The sequence below is a fragment of the Paralichthys olivaceus genome, chromosome 22 (genome assembly GCF_024713975.1).
Source record: "Paralichthys olivaceus isolate ysfri-2021 chromosome 22, ASM2471397v2, whole genome shotgun sequence".
Taxonomy (NCBI): Eukaryota; Metazoa; Chordata; class Actinopteri; order Pleuronectiformes; family Paralichthyidae; genus Paralichthys; species Paralichthys olivaceus.
In genome coordinates this window covers 7,275,573-7,295,194 of record NC_091114.1, presented here as the reverse complement: position 1 = coordinate 7,295,194, position 19,622 = coordinate 7,275,573, and the positions used below count along the sequence as shown (strand labels likewise).

The following is a 19,622-nucleotide window of genomic DNA, read 5'->3' as shown; positions in this document are numbered from 1 at the left end:
ACCAAAACAAACTGCTCACTTTCTGTCACCAACCCCTTCCTCACATTTCTCTCCTCATCTGCTTTGACCTTTTACACATCTGCAGAAACAGTTCAACGACTGCCTGATGTCTGTGTCTGTGTGTGTGTGTGTGTGTGTGTGTGTCTGTGTGTGTGTCTGTGTGTGTGTGTGTGTGTGACAGCTACAGACAAGTCTATGTTTGAAAAAGTACGAACACCCCTGTTGGTGTCAAGTTTCTTCAGCTCGCATCGCTGCTGCCCTATCACCTTGTGTGTATTCCTGTGTGATTGTGCCTGTGTGCTGTGTGTGTGTGTGTGCTCGGTATTAATATCTGTGCCTACATGCTGAAAAAGCATATCTCACTTCATAGTTTCAGATCCACCTCTGTGAGCCCAAGAGCTGGAGAAATGTCAAGTCATTGGAAAGTCCTTCAGTTTTACAGTGCAGAGACGAGATGGATCAGCGAGGGGTTAAACACCAGAGACATCACCTTCTGACTTTTTCAGGGTCTCTTGTGGAAGCTGACTGTTTTTTTAAAGGTCACGTCAGACGTACAGACAGAGGACTTGACATCACACAAACAAACAGGTGCATCTTCTCCTGCAAAAATGTTTCATCTTGAGAAAGAAAAAATCGGGATTATCACAGAGCTTTATGAATAAGAAACTAGGGGGACTGGACGTAATGTGTGCTGAGATCCGAGATATGTCAGAAGCTGAGTTGCTCTCACACACACACACCTAATAACTTTGTTGTAATATACATATTGACATATAGCACAATATGTTATGTCCTTAGCTTGTTAATACAAATTAGCTGCAAGGTTGAAAGAAACAAAAAAAAGGTTTTTCTCTGCCGAAAAGTTGCGACCCAACAAATTCACAGCTGTCAGCTGCAGTGTTTCCTGAATCTGTTGTCTGATGGTAACATGAAGAATACGAGACCTGACGTTACAGTCTGATAGAAAACGACGACTCGTCAGCTCTGCCTTACCCTGACACCCAAGAGACCACCAACTGTTATTTTTAGCTCTGTGTAGACAAACCCATTCACTGGTGTGTCTGAAAAAAGACTTTCACTCTCTCATTCTCTGCTCTCGGAGTTGTACCTGAAGGAAATGACTGACTCTCGATCCGTTTCTTGCAAATAAAGGGAATGCCTATGAAGAGGAACGTGTGTATAAAGGGATATTTATCTGTTTCCAGCCTGGTTTGGTGGCTCGAAAATATTTTAGGACAATAACGAGTTCATGGTTAACCTCTGGAGCGGATGAGGTGACAGGAACTGGTTTTCACAGTGATTCACGAGTTTGTGGCAAAGACATGCTAATAAGCAAATCAGACATCCAGACTTAAGACCTGCGTAGGAGTCGAGACCTTTTCGGATTTCTGTCGGCGGGATGATAATTCACGTCCCTGCAGCCTCCTGACTTCACCTCCTCGCTTCCTCCTCACTGAGATGCACTTCCTCTTTCTGTTCTTACTCACAGCAGCTTATGAGAGAGTTGATTATTCTCTGCCCGTAACTTGTGTTTGAACTGTGACTCTTGTACTGCCTCGTGTCCCTGCCCTGTCTTTCTGTTTGTGTACGTCCAGTGGCGACAATCGCAGGAAAGAGACAGTGCATTATAGTTTATGAGACAGTTAGAGTCTGGCAGAGGGTTTTTTATTCTGCAAAGAAGGAAATGGAACAGTGCGAATCAAGCAGGAAGTCCCAGCACTAATATTAACCCGACTCAGATACAGAAGCTGATGAGGCATAGACAAAATATTACTGCACTTTTTAGACAGGCCGCTGACCACAAAAGATCTTTATTTTAAGGGTTTGGTCGGAAAGATCCAAAACACTTCATGCGAGAATAGTTACAGAAAACTGAGTTCATCAGCTGATGTGAGTTCACCGTCTGCAAAATGAGACAAAACGGTGCAGTGAAAGGTCATTTCTACACCCTCAGGAAACAAAGAATCTGAACTCGAGCGACAAACTGTCTCCTGTGCGGTGGTTAGTGATGACTGGTTCTGGTTGCGTACTCTTTTGTGTGTCCTTTTCTGAAAGTAACACTGACTAAAACATGAATCTCAAGTCCCAGCACCAGAATCAACTAATTTCACTAATCTTTGATTCTCTGATGAATGTTGAATTATTTTATTGACGAAATGTGATGTGAGGGGTGGGGTGTTGAACTTTTAAAGTTTTAACTCTTTTAAATTGTTGGCAGAACTGAATAAAGTAGAACGGTGCTTGGAGAGTGCACACACCTATCTTGCCCGTTCACATAATTTCAGGGAAATCAAGTGACTCGTTTTTTAATAGTCCTGCTAGCTCTTAAACACTAACAAACACTGAATAGAACATAACCTCCTTGGCAAAAATTGATTTCAGAAAAAATAAGCTTGATGTGAGCAAAATCTGAGGTTATATTTTCATCTGCATTTCTTTGTTTGTTGGTTAGCTGGCATGATGACACAAAAACTAGCACAAAACACAGTGGAACGATGCAGAATTGATCAGGGAAGAACCCAGTACATTTTATGTTCTTGCAGGATTCAGGATTGGGTGTTTTTCTGAATTTCTGCCTTGGTAAGGTATGTGCTGCACTGAGTGACCTTCTAGTTATACGGTTTCTTTAATGTTGCCCTTTAACACGTGGTTTTCTGACTCAGAACACATTACTATTGATGACTGTAAAGATAAGAGTGTAATCTATTAATAAATACACTCGTTTATATTTTAACTATTTTCATAGTTCTGTAAATCTGTGACAGTTTCCATCCTGCAGGCAGGAGGTGAATGGATGAGATATGTTTCGAAGCAACTTTTATTAATCCACAGCTCATAAACTGTTAACATACATACAACTCTGATTATAACAAATAAATAAATATACATATATAAATATGTTGAACTTACAAAAAGATCAAACAACAGCTGAATCACAAATTAAGCAACTGGTGTGAATTAACAGAGAGAACAAACTACTTCAATCCAGGTTCTTTCCTTTAAGAACAGTGAACTAGATTAAAAACACGACGACACGAAAGCTGAACAGGAACACGACTGATCTACTTTGAGATAAATATGTTTGTCATGTAAAACCACAAAGAACAGAAAAGCTCAAAAGGGGCGAAGACTCACCACAAACCTTAAAGAACCCCCTCTGAATGAATTTGCAAACACAAACAATCACACTTTTGTTGCCGTAGGTCACGTCCCATTAATGTCTCACAGTTGTGACATTTCATGAGGAGTGTGTCTGACTGTGTGGGTCAAACGGAGGAACTCTGGCCGCGGGGAGAAAGAAGCTGCTGTGGTTCTGTTCGAACAAATGTTTGAGATTCAAACACTCATCTTCAGCTGGTGAGCACCAACAAGGAAGTACTGAGTGAGGAAGGAAAGGACGGAGAGAGAGAAGTGGGTAAAATGTCAGCGGGTAGTTTTGGACGTGCAGTTGAATTCTCCTCTGAGACAAAAGCATCGTTGTGGTTGTAATTTGGCGAAATGCGGAAGTCCCGCAACATCACAACGTCATGAAGTCATGGACCCTAAGGTTCAATGTGGGGGTGGAATGGCGGGAGACTGATTAAGCCTATAGCGTGTGTGTGTGTGGGTGTGGATGACACCGCTCTTTGACGAGTAATAAATTAATAAAAGGGATGATGGATGTTTGTAATGACCAGAATCTACATATGAGCATGAATCAACAATATTCACCGATTGGTCAGAATTCAACTAGTGTCACCGCATGCACTCTAACCCCTCAACACACACACACGCACTGGAAATTCTTTATGGTAAAGTTACCATGTTTAAAATCAGTTTTCTCTGTTCTCCTTCCATCCACCCTCCACCCCGGTGCCTTTCAAACCCCACAGAGAGAGCTTGCTGTGGGAGTGAAGGCGAGCAGAGAGGCCCCTCTGTCTGCTGCTTTCTTCTCTGTCTCATTAAAACAGTGAAGCTGTGTTCAGACTGGGACTTAAGGGCAAAATGGAAAAAAGGAATGTGCATATGTGTTTGTCTATAAGTCGCTATAGTATCAAAGCTGCTGTGCTTCTGCTTTATTACGCCCTCAGTTGTATTTCTGTCACTGGTCTCTTTGTGTTTGGAGATTTTTGTGTTTTACTGCGCGTGTTGGTGGCTGTGCTGCAGCATACCGACGGTGCTTTTTATACATGCATCAGCTTTTAATCTCTCTCACCTCCCCACACCACAGATTTTTTGGTAATTTCTTTATTAGTCTTTTCCTTCCATCGTCCATCCTGTTTCCCTTCTTTTCATTTTCTCTTCTGCTTTTTAAAAAAAGTTTTAAACAATCTAAAGAAGGCAGTGAACTGAAACTTTCCTTCTGACATGCCCACACACACTTGGCTAATCGGACACCATCTTGAAGTTGTTGAGTAATTAGGCAGCTGTAAAACACACACAGAAAATAGACTCGTTGCACTTTTGGTGGTTATAGCTTCTTTTCACACCTTCTTTTCGTCTCTATTTATTCTTACCACACTTACAACACAAGCTAGATGTGACTTTAACAAGCCTGAGTGTGCGTGCGTGTGTGCTACACTGTTTCTCACTGGAAAGCCCTTTGAATTGACATGTTGGCTTTTCAAAGTGTTTCTATGTTAAATGACTTGTTAAGAATGTTATTCACTGCCTCTCTCTCTCTCTCTCTCCCCCCCCCCCACTGTCATTGTATTGCTCTCTCGGCCCACTCACCCTCTGGTTGCTCTCACTATATTATCATGGAGTCATCATTGTCTTCCTCCTGTCGAGATGGAGCAGGGGCCCGGTGGCTTTTGCCGCTGCTACTGCTGAGGAGTGTCAGAGCCAGACGGGAGGCCTTCGCAGACGGAGGCCCCAGGACGGAGGAAGAGGAGAAGGAGGAAGAGTGGAGGGAGAACGAGGGCATCGGCGCCACAGTGGCCCTGACCTTGCTGTTTGATCCCAGTTGGCGACTCTGGTTTTGTGGCTGAATGGAGACAATGCACACCCTTTAGATTTCAAAATCACAACAATACATTTAAGTTCTGAAAACACTCGATAAATAGCTAATGTATTGAATACTGCAGGAGAGAGGAGGGGTAAAGAAGTAGTGAGATAAGAAAGAGAAAGAGGGGGAGGCTGCAAATAAGGTTGAACAAAAGAGAGATAAAGTCAAGAGAAGGACATAACAGAGTGTTTGTATAAACAATACATGCAGCTAAGCGTTACCACAGTGGATAAAACGAACAGAACAAAATGTGTCCTTCTGCAGAACAGAGAACACATTTCCTGTTTCTCTGTTGTCGTGAACGATTTGCATGTTATCATAAGAGCCTAACATAGAAGGATGAACTGCAACAATCTGTTTTAAGAATGATGGGTTAGAGATGCATCAAATGCAAATAGGTCTAAATCCCAAGCTGATGCATATATTGTAACATATTAAGATTCATGGTAATCGGTCCAGTAGTTTTTGTGTAATGCTGCCCTAACCCCTCACACACAGACGAGTCAACAATAAAACACATAAACCTCTTCGCAGAGGTAATAAAAGTTTGAGTCCACAGGCTTTGTGGTCCTTTGGTGGGACCTACTGGACTATAAACTATATATAAACTGAATTCAGTTAAAGTAGTTAAAACTAGCTCCACCTTCAACTGACTACAGCAGTAAAATAATGCTGTTTTCTCAATTTATTCTAACATTACTGTCAATACTGTACTCACTTCAGTGGGGTTTTTAATGCAGGAGAATGAAATAGTAAGTAAGACGTGTCTGATTCTAAACTTGTTTCAGAGGCATTGCACGTCATCCACTGAGGTAACAGATGCTGTTAGAGTTGTGGTTGGAAAAGAAGTCGAACCACCTGAAATACATCGACGGTCAGACCTCAGCAGTTTGCTGCATCACTTCCCTTCAGCAAAAAAAATTATCCTTCACATAAAGATCAACTCTGTACTTGTGTGTATGTGTATTAGCAGTAAGAGCTTCACTGTATCTGGAGAGCGCTGCCATCCAGTGGACAAGGAAGTGAGAAGTGAGGAGGACAGAGGTTTATAAAAATATTTGTGCTCCGGGTTCAGATATAACGTTGGTCTTTAATCATGTCATAATGGTTGTGTTCATAGATGTAAGAGGCACAACATGACCTTTACACTGTCATAAAACTCTGTTGTTTACCTGTCGAGGCTGTCTGCCGGCTGTGGGTTTAGCGCCCTCTGCTGGTTGCGACTGGTCTCTGAGGACAGCTGTTGGCTGGAGCCTGGAAGCAGCAATCATCATCATCGTCATCATCATCAAAATGAACATCATGCTGTAATGACACTAGTGATTGAGACTCAGTGTAATAATGTTCAGTCATTTTCTCAGAGACTACAGGTTTCAGGTATCTGCACTGGCTTCCCCTGCAGTCTTAGTCCATTTTTATTTACATGTTTTATACACAGGTCTATGGCGCTGACCTGTATGGGTAGCGCGGCTGTGAGAGCAGGCCTCTGCTCTTGAGATGCTGGTAGAGGTTAGTGCTCAGAGAGAGGGGGTTGAACACAAACTCCTCGTCCAGCTGAGTGAGACAACTCTGACACACCCAACAGAGACAGAAAACATGCAGGTATCCACCAAACCAGCACATCAGAATGTCTACAGTTCTAAAGTTGATACTTTTGTGGTTCCTCGTATCAGCACACGCATTTGTGATCTACATTGATCTATAGTATTTCTACTTTCTGAATGCTTCTGTCTGTGTGTGTACCGTGTGTTCAAACCTAACCTGCACTGTCTGCATGGCATCAGGTGCAGGGTCCTGAGTTAAGATAGGCTGATGGCAGGGCAGCAGCAGCTCTCTGGAGACCACAGGCTTCAGAAGGAGGGTGAGAGACGGGGACGGCTGGAGGACATAGTGAGAATACACACCTGTGTACACACAAACATACAGATGAGTGCATACACACGCACACACACACACACACACACACACACACACACACACACACGCACACACTGACCTGAGCTTTCAGCTGTAGACCTCTGGGCAGGCTCCACCTGCAGCAGCAGGAAGAAATCACGACTCTGAAAAATAGAATATGTCACAAAATGAATGTGAGTTTGTTGGTTTGGTTTGATTTTACCAGGACTACAACTGTACCAGTTTGAATGAACTTGTGTTTGGAGATGGGGCATGATCCAATGAAGAACCCTTTAAATTTTGGCATTGTCATTTTTCTTTAACATTGTGAGTTTTTCGTTTCTCTGAGTATCAATCAGCCATGTTTACTGATATTATCTAGTTAAATGTGGTGTCATAAGGGGTCTGTTGGGCCTTGGTGGATGCATGCCCTCTACTGAGTCTCATTCTCGCTTAGTTTTGATTTTACAAGACTTTTGCAGTTTTTGAGTCGGTCATTTAAGTTGTTTTTCTGTTACTTCCTGTTTTACTTTGAAGTCTCTTGCCATGTGTGTCTTTTGCTGGTTTTACTCCCTGTTTTTGTTTAATGTGTTTCACCTGTGCCCTATTATCCCTGTCTACCGTGTGTGGTGAGCCTGTGCTCCCTTTGTTTCTGCTGTTCCCTGGTGTTTCACCTTGTTTCGCTTCCTGAGTTTTGGACTAACCTGAGTTTCTTCTTACCTGCCAACACAGACTGTGAGACTTAACTTATTCCTTATTAGATATTCTTTCTGCAGCTTCCTGCCCTCTCTGATGTTTGCTCTTCAAGTTCCTCTTACCTCCACCCCACTAAACAAATATGATTAATACCAATCTATTCTAAAGCCTACAAGCTGGTTTCTGTAATGCAAACACACACAGATTGGCAGAATGAGATAGAACATCCTGGAATTATCTAAACAGTCCAAGATATGAATATGTGGAGCTGTAACAGAAACAGTGTGGTCTCAGCTTAGACAGTCAAGTGAGATCCATAAGTTTTGTTGTTGTCAGATGTTTCATAAGTTCATTTTGAGGCATTCTGTCAATGTCCAAATTGTGAGTCACACACCCTGAGTGTGCAGCAGAGTGCGTGGAACAAGTTGTGGTTGGACTCCATCTCTTCCCAGTCCAGCTGCCAGCAGGTGGTGGGACGGATCACCAACGGCAGGCCGTATAACACACTCTCACACACTCCTTCTGCACGCAGAACCCTGTAACACACACACACACACACTTCTTTATAAGGAACTTTCATTTTGTACACTTACCAAACTGTACAAAATGAAAGACTGGTGTGTCTCCGACTTCATAACTGAAACATTTATGTACAGATCAGTCATGAAAACCAAGTTTTTTTTCATCTAGGTCCTGAGATGTGTTTCAGCAGAATACAGCAGAGGAACAGGATGACATCATCCCTGCTGAGGTAAAGTGTGACCATCATCCAGCTTCATTTGAATGTCACTGCTGCAAACCATTGTTAGTATGCAAAGCACACACACACACACACACACACACATACACACACAGTAACTCTGATATTGACCTGTATGCAAAACACACACACAGTCACAAAAAACATCTTACAGCAGCTCCTGGAAATGTAAAACCAATGCAAATCAGGGAAGAAAAAGAAACCGTTGAGCTGGTTTAGGCCTGCGTATCTGCTTTCAGTTATTAGTGAGGCAGTGTGTGTGTGTGTGTGTGTGTGTGTGTGTGTGTGTGTGTGTGTGTGTGTGTGTGTGTGTGTGTGTGTGTGTGGGCTTGTATTATCAGTCTTTGAATATCACTCCTCTCCTCTATTATTCAGTGTCATGTGCTGCTTTTTCACCCTGGGTGTTAACACTGATTAGGTCTGATTGGGATCTTTGTGGGGTTTGCAGAGGAAGTGAGAAATGTGGTTGTTTAGGTTGTTGTTCACCAGTGTGCAGGCGTATATTTATTCCTCAGCATGTTAAACACTAATGTCTGACTTGTTTCAGCAGTTGAGAATTGACAGTTTGGTTTCTGACACTTTGACTTCTGCTGCATTTGGCCTTTTTCATGTGGATCAGTCCCCAGTTATATGACAGAGCTACTAACTTGCTAAGCTCCAAGCTGTAATCTAAGAACTTCTAACCATCACTGAGTACCTGAGGATCATTTACCATAACCAGTGTTAGTGGTACAGCTCCTGATTGGCTCCTGCTGAATGGGACAGATCTGAGATTTGCTTGTCAGTTGCTGCCTGACGTCTTACTTGATTATTTTCAGTCTCTGTGGCGGTGGGCTCTGACTGGCCGGGCCCTTGGCGACAGACTGGAAGTCCCGAACACTCTCTGTCTTTACTCCCAAGTTGGGGGTCAGGGGGATGAGTGCAGGGCTTATCAGACGCTCCTGCATGTCACACTTCACACACACTACGCAAGGGACAAATTACATAAGTGCAGGATATAATATGCAGAAAAAAAATCTTGGTTTTAGCACCAGTTTTGATATTCTTTCTACAATGGGAAAACATTTGTCACATATATTGTCCCATTTAAACTGTGTATTAGTAAACTGTATATTTTCATTGCATCATGCCCAAAATATATTCCTGTGTGTGTGTGTGTGTGTTTGTGAGCGTTGTATCTAACCTGGGATGGGACTGTCCATGGGGCTCGGCAGCAGGAGGTGGAGGTGCTCTCTGTCACCTCCCTGCTCCTGAAGCCATGATTTCAACACACTCTCCACGGCGAACACGCTGTTTTCCACTCGCTGCAGGTCGACCTCCGTCCCCAACATCAGACACTCTACAGACAGACACAGGGATGCATAAATATGCAGGTGAAGGTAGACTTTAAAAAAAGACGAGGTTTCAAATTAGTTTCTTTAAATGATTTAGCTAAAGTTTAACATCTTCTCTACTCTTAAGGACATTCCTGGGGAAAATGAACTTTTAAACAATTTCCCTCTGTGACCACTAGATGGAAGCAACATATAATAAATTCAAAAAACAGTGACTGAAGACTCTGAACTTGATGAAATCTGAGGCTTTATCCAAAGTCCTTTTTAAGCTTTGGATGAAAATGCCTGGTGTTGATTTGCTGAAGGGGAAAAAGCAGGAGTGCAGTTTGGATGAAGACACAAGACGCAGCCTGATAATTGCTCTTCTTTGGTTTATTATAGTAAATTGATGTCTCCATCTTTTTTTCTTTGCGTTATCTCAGAGGACACACTGAACTGTTCCTGCTCTCTGGCTCCTTTTTCTCCTGATTTCCACTTATCATTACAAAGAGAAAAAAAAGACCTGCCCCACCCACCTCCTCTCCTGCTCTCCCTCTGTGTCCATTTATTATTGCAAACGAGACACAAACCTTATAGAGTGGCCCTCTCCTCCTTTTCCCTCTATCTGGTGTTTAATAGTTAATGACCCATCAGGAGATAACTAATGGGACTAAAGGGAGAGGAGATTAGCAGGAGGCACTGTAGCGGGTGAGGGGAGGTACAGACAGGGGAGAGGCCGAGATAAAGGGAGATGAGTGAGGGAGGATGATTATTTAAAACATCCCAGTAGAGAACTAGAAATAATACAATTAACTACATAACTGCAATAACTACAATAAAATATGTCAATGCTACTTTTTATCCATCAAAGGGAGATGCAGAACTGAATTTTTGATTCTGGGCAAAAGTAAAAAAAAAGTGCTTCATCTAGGAATAAGAACTTGATCTGAGGAGAAAGAATTATGTTAACTGAAGGTTGTTTGTGGTCTGATCCTTGCTGCGTGAAGGATGAAGGCTGAGAGAGAGAGAGACAGCAGATTAAGAGGGTAACAAAGCGTGAAGTAATAGCACTTTTGCTTTACAAGTTCCCCTTTATGTGTCCAAAAAAAGCTGTAAAGTCAAGATGCTTTGCTCTGAACCGTGACACATGCTGCACTGCTCTTGCTAAGTGAACTGTGGATTAAAGAACTAGTAGGCATTCTTTAAATCTTAGGCTCAGAACTATAACAAGACATGTATTCTTCTGTATACGGGTATCAGCACAGTTATGATCCTGCAGGAAAAATGCAAAATGACTGCAGAGAAAACTAGTGGATCTAGAACAAGGAGGATAAAAATCACACTAATACAAAAATAATTAGAGAGAGACAGAATGTACCACTGAAAGAGTAAGAGGGAGGATGTGTTCTGGAAATGGTGATGGGAGAGATAAAGAGAAAACTACTAGAGATGGTCAGAGATGGAGGAAAAAGGGTTGTGGCAAATCGATACCCACTCGCTCCAATAATGTCTGTCTGGGGAATAGGAATGGAGAAAGCAGGAAACAGAGCGAGTGAGAGAGGGAGGGGGGGCAGAATTATGGAAGTTGTTAGAGTAAAGAGGGGAAGAAAGTATAAATTACAGAAAGAGAAGGCAGGAGAGCACAGGAGAAGAGGACGATGAGATAAGATAGCCAAGGAGAGGGATGGGAGTGGTGGGTGAGGGATGAATCACACTGTTGGAAATACTTGTAATTAGAAAACTCTGTGTGTGTGTGTGTGTGGTGTGTGCATGTGTTTGTGTACCAACTTGCTTTTAAATTTAGATTGGGATGAGGCGTATGTATTATGCCAATTTAAGTCCTCCTTAAGATGGAAGAAGTGTGTGTGTGTGTGTGTTTGTAAGAGATAAACAGGAAAAAAGGAAAGAAATCTTCTCACAGCAGCATAAAACCACCCAGACAGTTATGAGTGTGTGTGTGTGTGTGTGTGTGTGTGTGTGTGTGTGAGTGTCAATATCTATATATTCCACAGAGAAATACGTTACCAGCCGAGTGGAATATAGGTGAGAGCAGTTAACCCTGATGTGAACTGAGGTAATGATGCTGTCCGTCTCCCTCCAGCAGCCTTATCTGCATTCATGAAGGATTTGTTTACGTTGCTAAATCCTCCCGTCTCTCTCTCTCGATCTTTGCGGAGTTCATGAAGTGTGTGTTGACTGTACGAAAAATATACGAAAAAAATAATCAATTACGCTTTATCATCCCTCCCTTCCCAGATGTTCCTGTTCTCTTTGCCCTGTCTGTGTGGAAGATTAAGAATCTATTAAATTATGAGGCAGACCATGTAACTGAGCCCTCTCATCTAAAAGTCTAAGAGCTTGCCTGAATCTCATTAACATGTCCTGCATGTGTGTGTGTGTGTGTGCATGTGTGTATGAGAGAAGATAAGAAGTGACACTCATGCTGAGGTAAGGAAGCACAGTCGCAGGGAATCTCATTAAGTGAGTGTGCTCCTGTGTGGTGCGAGTGTTGTAAATTTACAATGACATAATCTAATGGTGGAGTCAAACATGAGGATTACAGGTTCAATTTCTCAGTGAACACACGTGAATGTATGTGCATGGATGTGAAAGATGTCTTCTTAGGATGAATTTTGAGAATAAAGCATTCAGAGTGTGAAGATGATTGTGCTGGAAACTGTCTGTTCAGAAGGAGAAACCACACGTGCGTGGAAAGATGGAACACTGGCAGCTGCTCTAACTGGATTTGATGGACCAGAGGCGTTGACTTTATCCTCTGCATTTCAACGTTATCAACAAAATGCTGAATGTATTATTTTGACTTTATTCTCAACATTTTGACTATTTTAGCTTTTAGATTAATTGCTAACTTAATGAGCCATGGATTTATGTTTTCACTAGCACTTGTTTGCTTGCTTGTTTGTAATTTAGCAAGATGATGCAAAAACTACTGGATTACTTATTATTTTGTGGATGGATGACACATAGGTCAGGGAACTACCCATTGACTTTGGTGTAGATCCGGATCAGTTTGCTTTCTTTCTTTCTATAACATTTTGAGAGGGCTTGAAATTGTCTCGAAAAAGACACAGTTAATTTGTAAAATCAAGAAAAACGCATACATATAGAAGATACAGCTAAATGGCTATCAATCATAGATTTAAATTTCTGCAACTTTCAATTCTACTATCAAGTCATCAAATAAAAGACAGGCTTGTATCAACAAAGACAACCCACTTGTTGTTTTTGGGTTTCTTCACAGTATCTGTTGAAACACTTAGTTAGAATTTTAACTGCAGGAACTGAGTCATCACATTTCTGGTAACAGTCATATAGAAAATAGCTGCCAACGTCTTGTCTAATTGTACATTAGCATCTATCTTCAGGCTCCAGTCTAACCGTCTAACCATCTGAAACCTTTTCCCATCCAGATGATTCGGTTATGTTTCCATATGTTGATGCACAGTTGAGACACAAATGTTGAGATTTGCGAAAGGGCAAAAACATTTGTGATTCACCTCCAGACACTGACAAATACCCTTGAAACACTATTTGATTAGAGGAAAATGTAATGACTTCACTTCAGCTATAATTTCCCTGGAGAGGCATGTGTTCTTTTTGTTAAATACATGCCTGATGTGATAGCGTTCAGAGGAGGTGGCTTAGTTAACAGCTTTGTCAGGAGGGTAGGGCTGTTAATTTTCAACAATTCACATGGCTTGTATTCAAATTACAGAGCCCCCTGGTGACATTTGAGAAAAAAACATAATTCATGGCCACAAGATAATAACAAATTGGAACAAGATAACTATGTTGTGTGTAAAACTTGAATAAGTTTTTGGGAAAAATGACAGAAATACAAGGGGGAACCAAGGACTGTATATAAAGATGGACCCAATGTCCATCTCTATTATTTCTTTTGCCTTTAGTCTCTCTGTCCCACCTTGCCGGCCCACACCCAGTAATATTTCCTTTACATTAGGACGAGTGCATCCTCCTCATGTCCATCGACCAGTGTAACATTAGCTTGGGTGGGGAAACCAGTGACACTGTTAGCTAATGCATGACTAGAACAGGAAGTGGAGCACTGCACTACAATCCTGTGCTCACTCATTCATTTCGATATGGATCAGCTCGAGCAGATGCAGATAATGGAAACAGTGCTGTGTAATGGTGGAAATCCCTGTAAAAGCCTCTGTCCATTACATCGTCTAATTCCAGAAAGATCCCACTAATGGAGGGCTACTTTGAAGTCTGTCAATAGCTTGGTGCTCTTTGTTCTGTTTTAGTTCATTTGTTGCGTTATGATTATAAAATTCAAGCTCTGTTCTTTTTAAAGCATATTCATCTATTTCTAAGAACATCACGTAGAAAATATGCATTTTTCATTCATTTTACTTACATAACATCTCTAATGAGGTCAGATGACAAAGACAAAACAACTGCATTAAATCTGAAAGTAAATGAGACACTTCAAAACAGAGGGCGATTCCAAGTATGTCCCTCATTAAACTGCAATTCCAGTTTATTACAACTTGGATTCTATTTCTGTAGGTTTCAATCAGTTCCACTGATTATGGTGGCCTTGTACTGTTGATCTATTCTTTACCCATATGCTCATGTTTCACCAAATAACTGATACGCTACTCTGTCAAATGTAGAATCCCTTCCTATGTCTGACAAATGTATTTTCAAAAAATGATTCATTAATTCACAAAGTAACTCTGCTTATGTAACACAAACAACAATTCTGCTACTTGGTGTCAATTTAATGCGCAGATGAGGCAATACTGTGATCAACTTTATACATGGCCCTGGGACAAACTTCACAGATTGTGAATAAACCTGAAGTTAGCACAGATGACTGTCTGCGTGTGGAATTCCCCTCTGACATCCATATCTCCTTTACAGAGAGCGACACTGTCAACACACACTCTGTCTCTGTCTGTGAGTGTGTCTGTGTGAGCATTAATGATGAATAGCTCATTGATGTAGTTTTGGACTGTGACAAATAGGACATTGATCATCTGGTCTGAAACACAGGCACTCATCACACCAGCGGCTGTGTGACCTAATTGCCTCGCAGTCACTTGTGTTAGAGGCATGCGGTCATGGAGACAATCAAAGCAGACGGACACTTTTGAAAAGGACAAGAGGAGGACTACACAGTTATCTGGCTGTAATTACTATGGAGGACGAACAGAAAGAGAGAGCAGAGGTTATGAGAAGGTAAAAAAAAGTGGGCATTCTTCAAAGGCAGTGGATTTTATTCTATATTTGTGCAAAAAGAAGAATGGATGGAAAATTGAAAATAAATTCATCAACACATTCCTCCATGTTCCTGCTTTCAATTTGTGGTGCTTATACGACGTTTCCCCTAAATTACCACAAATCTGTTGCAAGCAGGAGCTGCCACCATGTTAATTCAAATAAATCATATATAATGAACATGGCCAGCAGATATAGAGCAAAGGGACATCAGGAGATCAACTGCTTGTTTTCAAGCAGAATGTGGAAACAGGGGTGGATGACATATGGAGAAGGACACAGAGGCTCAGAGAGGGTGGCAGCTGGTGACTCTTTTTGAAGCACTTGAAAAAGGACAAGAGGACAGAGGATGAGAGGAGCTCTGCAGACTGTGCTCAAGGAGGTTCAGAGGAGAAGAGAGGGTTACAGGAGAGGAAAGGAGACACTTTATGTTTTCACTCTAATTTATGTGTGCATTTGGATTTCGATGTTGATTCTAAGAAGAAGAATTTGAAGATTGAAGATTGACCCTTGTGCCTGGGACCTCCATAGTCCCTAGAAATGTTCATGAGTGTGTTATTGATACTAATATACAGTATTTAATCACCTATAGGTTTTTTTTAAAATTTGCTACTCTTGACAAGATGGCAGCTGGGCGGGTAGATAACTATGGAGGAACTGGTCACGGCCTCAACAATGCAGTTGCTGTTTGACCTCTGGGCCTTCCTTCAATTTCAGGTACAATTTCCAACTTTTTCCTTTGGAGAGAAAGGTGATGAAGGTAGAAGAGGGGTATGATTGATATTCGCAGCAGACAGAGGCAGGTAGGCAGGGGTGTTTAATAGCTGTGAACTACTCAGAGGAGTTTCACGGTTTTCTTTTACTTCTTTCTCTGTCCACCTACCTTGCTCTTGCTCCTTTCTCTTTACTAACCATCTGTTGTTCTTAACAGGACAACGAAGAAAAACCTGGGATCACGAAACCTCTCTTACTGCAAGATTCAACCAGGAAAAGGTACGACACCTCATCCTATTACCCTGAGGTATTAACTATGCTCCCCAAGTTTTATCAGGTTACAGTACAGATCTAAAGACTCATAATAAGACTAATAAGATGAAATGCTGGGTTATAGACGAGTAAAGTCGTGCTCATGAAGCAGGAAAAAAATGTGGGACTAATAGCTTATATCCTGGTGTGAAGAGTGATTTCAGTCTCCTTCTGTCCGATCACCTGCTGCTCTGCGATCGTCACACAGAGGTGTGAACAGCCCGACCTTGGCACAGTGTGTGGGCAGCAATATGAAAAACATGCACTCCTCATTTTCATGCATCCATACTGTCAGTCATGTTAATCCATATTTATCCACAAATAAAACAATGACAAAGAGAGGAAATATTTAATTTTAATCCGTGTGAGCAGTGTTCCTCCTCTCTGTGTGAACGTTTTGGAGCAGCTGTGGTTGTGTGTATCTGCAGGTCTGGGTGGGGTTTCCTCCTAACCACATTTATTATAACCACACGCTAAACTGAACTAGCTGACTGTGACTGAAAATAAACTGGCTGAAAGAGACAGAGGAAGAGACTAAGCGGGAGAAGGTGACCCTGGGTTGAGCAGCTGCAGGTGTGTGGTTGAAATTGTAGCTGAGGAGGAAAAGTCGGAGGGAGAGTGGAAAATAGTTTTTACACAGAACTAATTCCACAAAAATGTCGGAATGGTGTTTATTAACATCCTAAGGGAATTTAGTTCCAACTGGAGTCAGCTGCACAAGACCTATGCACTGAGAAAATCACAAATACCAACAATAATTTCAATAAACCCCTTAGTACTTCCAGGGTTACCCTAAATGCAATTTGTCATGACAACCTAAAAAGGATAAGCGGTGTAGATAATAGATAGAAAAACTGGGAGGACTTTCAAGTTTCTGAATCTGTACAAATAATGAAATAAAAGCAGACAGTTGCCAATGTACACTTGTACAACTTCTGAAAAACACCAGACAGTGTTTCCCTGATGAGCTGCAGCAGAAGAATAGTAACAATAAGAGAACATTTTATACTGAAAGGACAGTAACTTTGGAACATTTCTACATGATTTGTCAAACTCTTCAGATAAACCTCTACATGCGTTTTTGCGTAGTGGTGAGATTGGTGATCTTGTCCCTGTGTGAAAGATCATATCATAATCTCTTATTTGTCAGTTGAATATTTGTCTAAAGCTACAGCCAGTGTTCCGTTAGCTCAACTCAGCATAAACACAGGGAACACGTGTGTCATTCAGCTGTCAGGGGTGACCCAGCTCCACCCCTGCATCACCTCAACTCTGAACACTCACCCAGCTCCCTTCAAATTGGCCAATTAGATGCCTTCATAAGACATCCCAGCATCCTCCTCTATTGCTCATCATCACCACCAGTGTCCAGGAGAAAGTCTCCTTTATATCTTAAGCACCTAATTCATTTGACTGCTTACATCATGCTCTACTTCCTGCCAGGGTTTAAGCACCAAAATCTATTCCTTCAGTTCACAATATATCTAATTTTATTCTGACTCACTCATTCTCATTTGTTTTCTCTGTAACTCGGTCCTCATTGAAATGCTATTTGGAGCCCCGAGTGTATGAGTGTATAAATCCTTTTTTTAAGGCTGAGCAGTTTAAGGCTTTTGTCTCATTTGGGGTAAAGTAAGTTTCAGGGACACTACAGTACCCTTCACCATCCAGAGGACCACAGTTAATACAACCACATTCACAAGGATTTGCTCTGTCGGACCATCTTTAAAAAAGCTACAACGTCTTTGCTCTGTTCGTCTTAAATCCTTGTAAAGAGGATGACAACTGAGTAGAGAAGATGCCTCTGGGGAGCGATGGAAGCTTCACATTATTATTGTAAAGCAGTACGTGAAATAAGTCTCATTCTGAGCCCTCAGGATGAAGACTTGGTTTACCCTTTTAAAATTCTGGGCTGTAGGCCAGTGGAATATAATCCTCCTCTCAAGGGGCGAAACATTTTCAGAGTCATTATTCCTGCGATTCAAGACGGGTTTTTGTGAGATGTTTGCTGATCCAAGTGTGGCCGTGTGGGGTGTGGGAATGGCTTAAGGGTTCCGGAGGAGGCAAATGAGGAGAATGACAACGCGGTAACAAAAAGAGTGTTACGTGTTCAGGGTGGCAGTCACACAGATGATACACAACACACACCGCAGGCAGTGTAACAGTTAATATGATTACACAATGCAGAACACCCACAGTCTTGGCAACACGTAGATATTCAGTTGTGACATGATCTAGGGTGAAAACAGGCTTCCTTCAGTGTACACAGAAAGTATTGTTTAGTTATGTTTAAGTCATCTTTGTATCATTTACATGCTGAAATACCACAACCCTGTTTAAGGCTGTTTAACATAATACTTCATTTAATGTTTGAAGTGCATGTTTTGGAGATTTGGCTACAAAAACTAATTTCTTTGCCCTTCATACACAGCTATAAAACGGAATGAAATGAATGGTGCCTGGTTTTAATGTAAGCAGACCCACTTCTTGAAAAATCCAAAGTGATTAGGGCAGAGGAAGAGAATAAATCTAGGTTAATACATCATATATCTATGATAATGCAAAAGAGATACAGCGAGATAAAAGCAGACAGGAAATGGGAAGCATGCAGAATACCAGGGAAGAGAGAGAGAGCAAGAGAGAGTCAGAGACAAAAACATAGCAGAGACATAGCAAAAGAGGAAGAGTGAGGTAAAGGGGAAAGAAAAGGAGTAATTAAAGAAGTGCAGAGAGAAGAGATGGAAAGGAGAGAAAGTCCCCTCATCTCTCCGTTCCGCTTTGATGGAGCGTGGCAGCTCCTGTGAAGGAGGGTAAGATTAAAAGAAGAGTGAAGATTATATGGGAACCCCCCTCACCCACCTCAACCCCTACACACACACACACACACACACACACACACACACACACAATGGAGAAAAGGTGCAATAAAAAAAACTGTTGAGTCACTCGTCTGTGACATGTTTGTACTCAGTCAAACAGGATCTTAAATGTTCATTAGCAAGAAATGACATATCACTGAATCACTGATGATATCTCAGACCTGTAGCTCAGACATCCCAGTTACAAAACCAGTTATGTGATTTTATGAAATTTGAATACTTGTTATGTTACATTACCAACACATTCATTCACAATATTCTAATAAAAGGGATCTGCATCATCGTCATCCTCTAATTCATTCACAAAAGTACTTCTGTGCGATATGAAACGATAGATCTAACAATGTAGTTTTTTGGCCAGTTCAGGATAAAGACATCTAAGTTTTGGATTTGAATTTGGATTTTTGAAGACCAGGCTGCATAAAAGAAGGGGATGTAGCTCAGTGGTAGAGCGCGTGCTTCGCATGTATGAGGTCCTGGGTTCAATCCCCAGCATCTCCAGTTGGTGTTATGCAATTGCTTGCTATTGGTAGTAGAGCTGAAAACTGTGTGTGAGGAAACAATGTTTAGCTCAGAGATGGAATAAGTAAAGAAAGAGACATGTTTAAACTTAGTCTATGCAGAGTGACGCTATAAAGTTCTGAGTAAAAATAAATAAGTTTATTTGTTATTGATTGTAGTCTGACCCCATTATTGCATCACTAAAATGTATTTCAGCTGTATAGAGGTGTGGGCTGAACATCTACGATCAGTATAATATTATGATTAACTGTAGGGGATGTAGCTAAGTGTGAATG

The 19,622-nt window shown here is 41.5% G+C and overlaps 1 protein-coding gene and 1 non-coding gene across 4 annotated transcripts in view; one reads left to right on the top strand and one right to left on the bottom strand.

Moving 5' to 3' along the window:
* Positions 1 to 2,800: 2,800 nt before the first annotated feature.
* The window catches only part of m1ap (meiosis 1 associated protein), a 29,971-nt gene continuing 13,149 nt past the window's right edge, over positions 2,801 to 19,622 (bottom strand). For 2 of the 3 annotated variants that reach the window (XM_020095815.2, XM_069518753.1), the window contains exons 5-13: positions 9,523 to 9,678; positions 9,144 to 9,303; positions 7,974 to 8,115; positions 6,984 to 7,047; positions 6,749 to 6,891; positions 6,441 to 6,556; positions 6,160 to 6,241; positions 4,714 to 4,966; positions 2,801 to 3,378 (exon numbers count right to left, since the gene is read on the bottom strand). In XM_020095815.2, coding sequence (XP_019951374.2) covers positions 4,730 to 4,966; positions 6,160 to 6,241; positions 6,441 to 6,556; positions 6,749 to 6,891; positions 6,984 to 7,047; positions 7,974 to 8,115; positions 9,144 to 9,303; positions 9,523 to 9,678 — 1,100 coding nt within the window. In that variant the 3' untranslated portion in view covers positions 2,801 to 3,378; positions 4,714 to 4,729. Of the gene's footprint in view, positions 3,379 to 4,266; positions 4,407 to 4,713; positions 4,967 to 6,159; positions 6,242 to 6,440; positions 6,557 to 6,748; positions 6,892 to 6,983; positions 7,048 to 7,973; positions 8,116 to 9,143; positions 9,304 to 9,522; positions 9,679 to 19,622 lie in introns of those variants that run through there. The other variant, XM_020095816.2, reaches the window with a different exon arrangement.
* trnaa-cgc (transfer RNA alanine (anticodon CGC)) lies at positions 19,255 to 19,326 on the top strand. Its single transcript has one exon. It is a non-coding gene; the product is annotated as a tRNA-Ala (tRNA).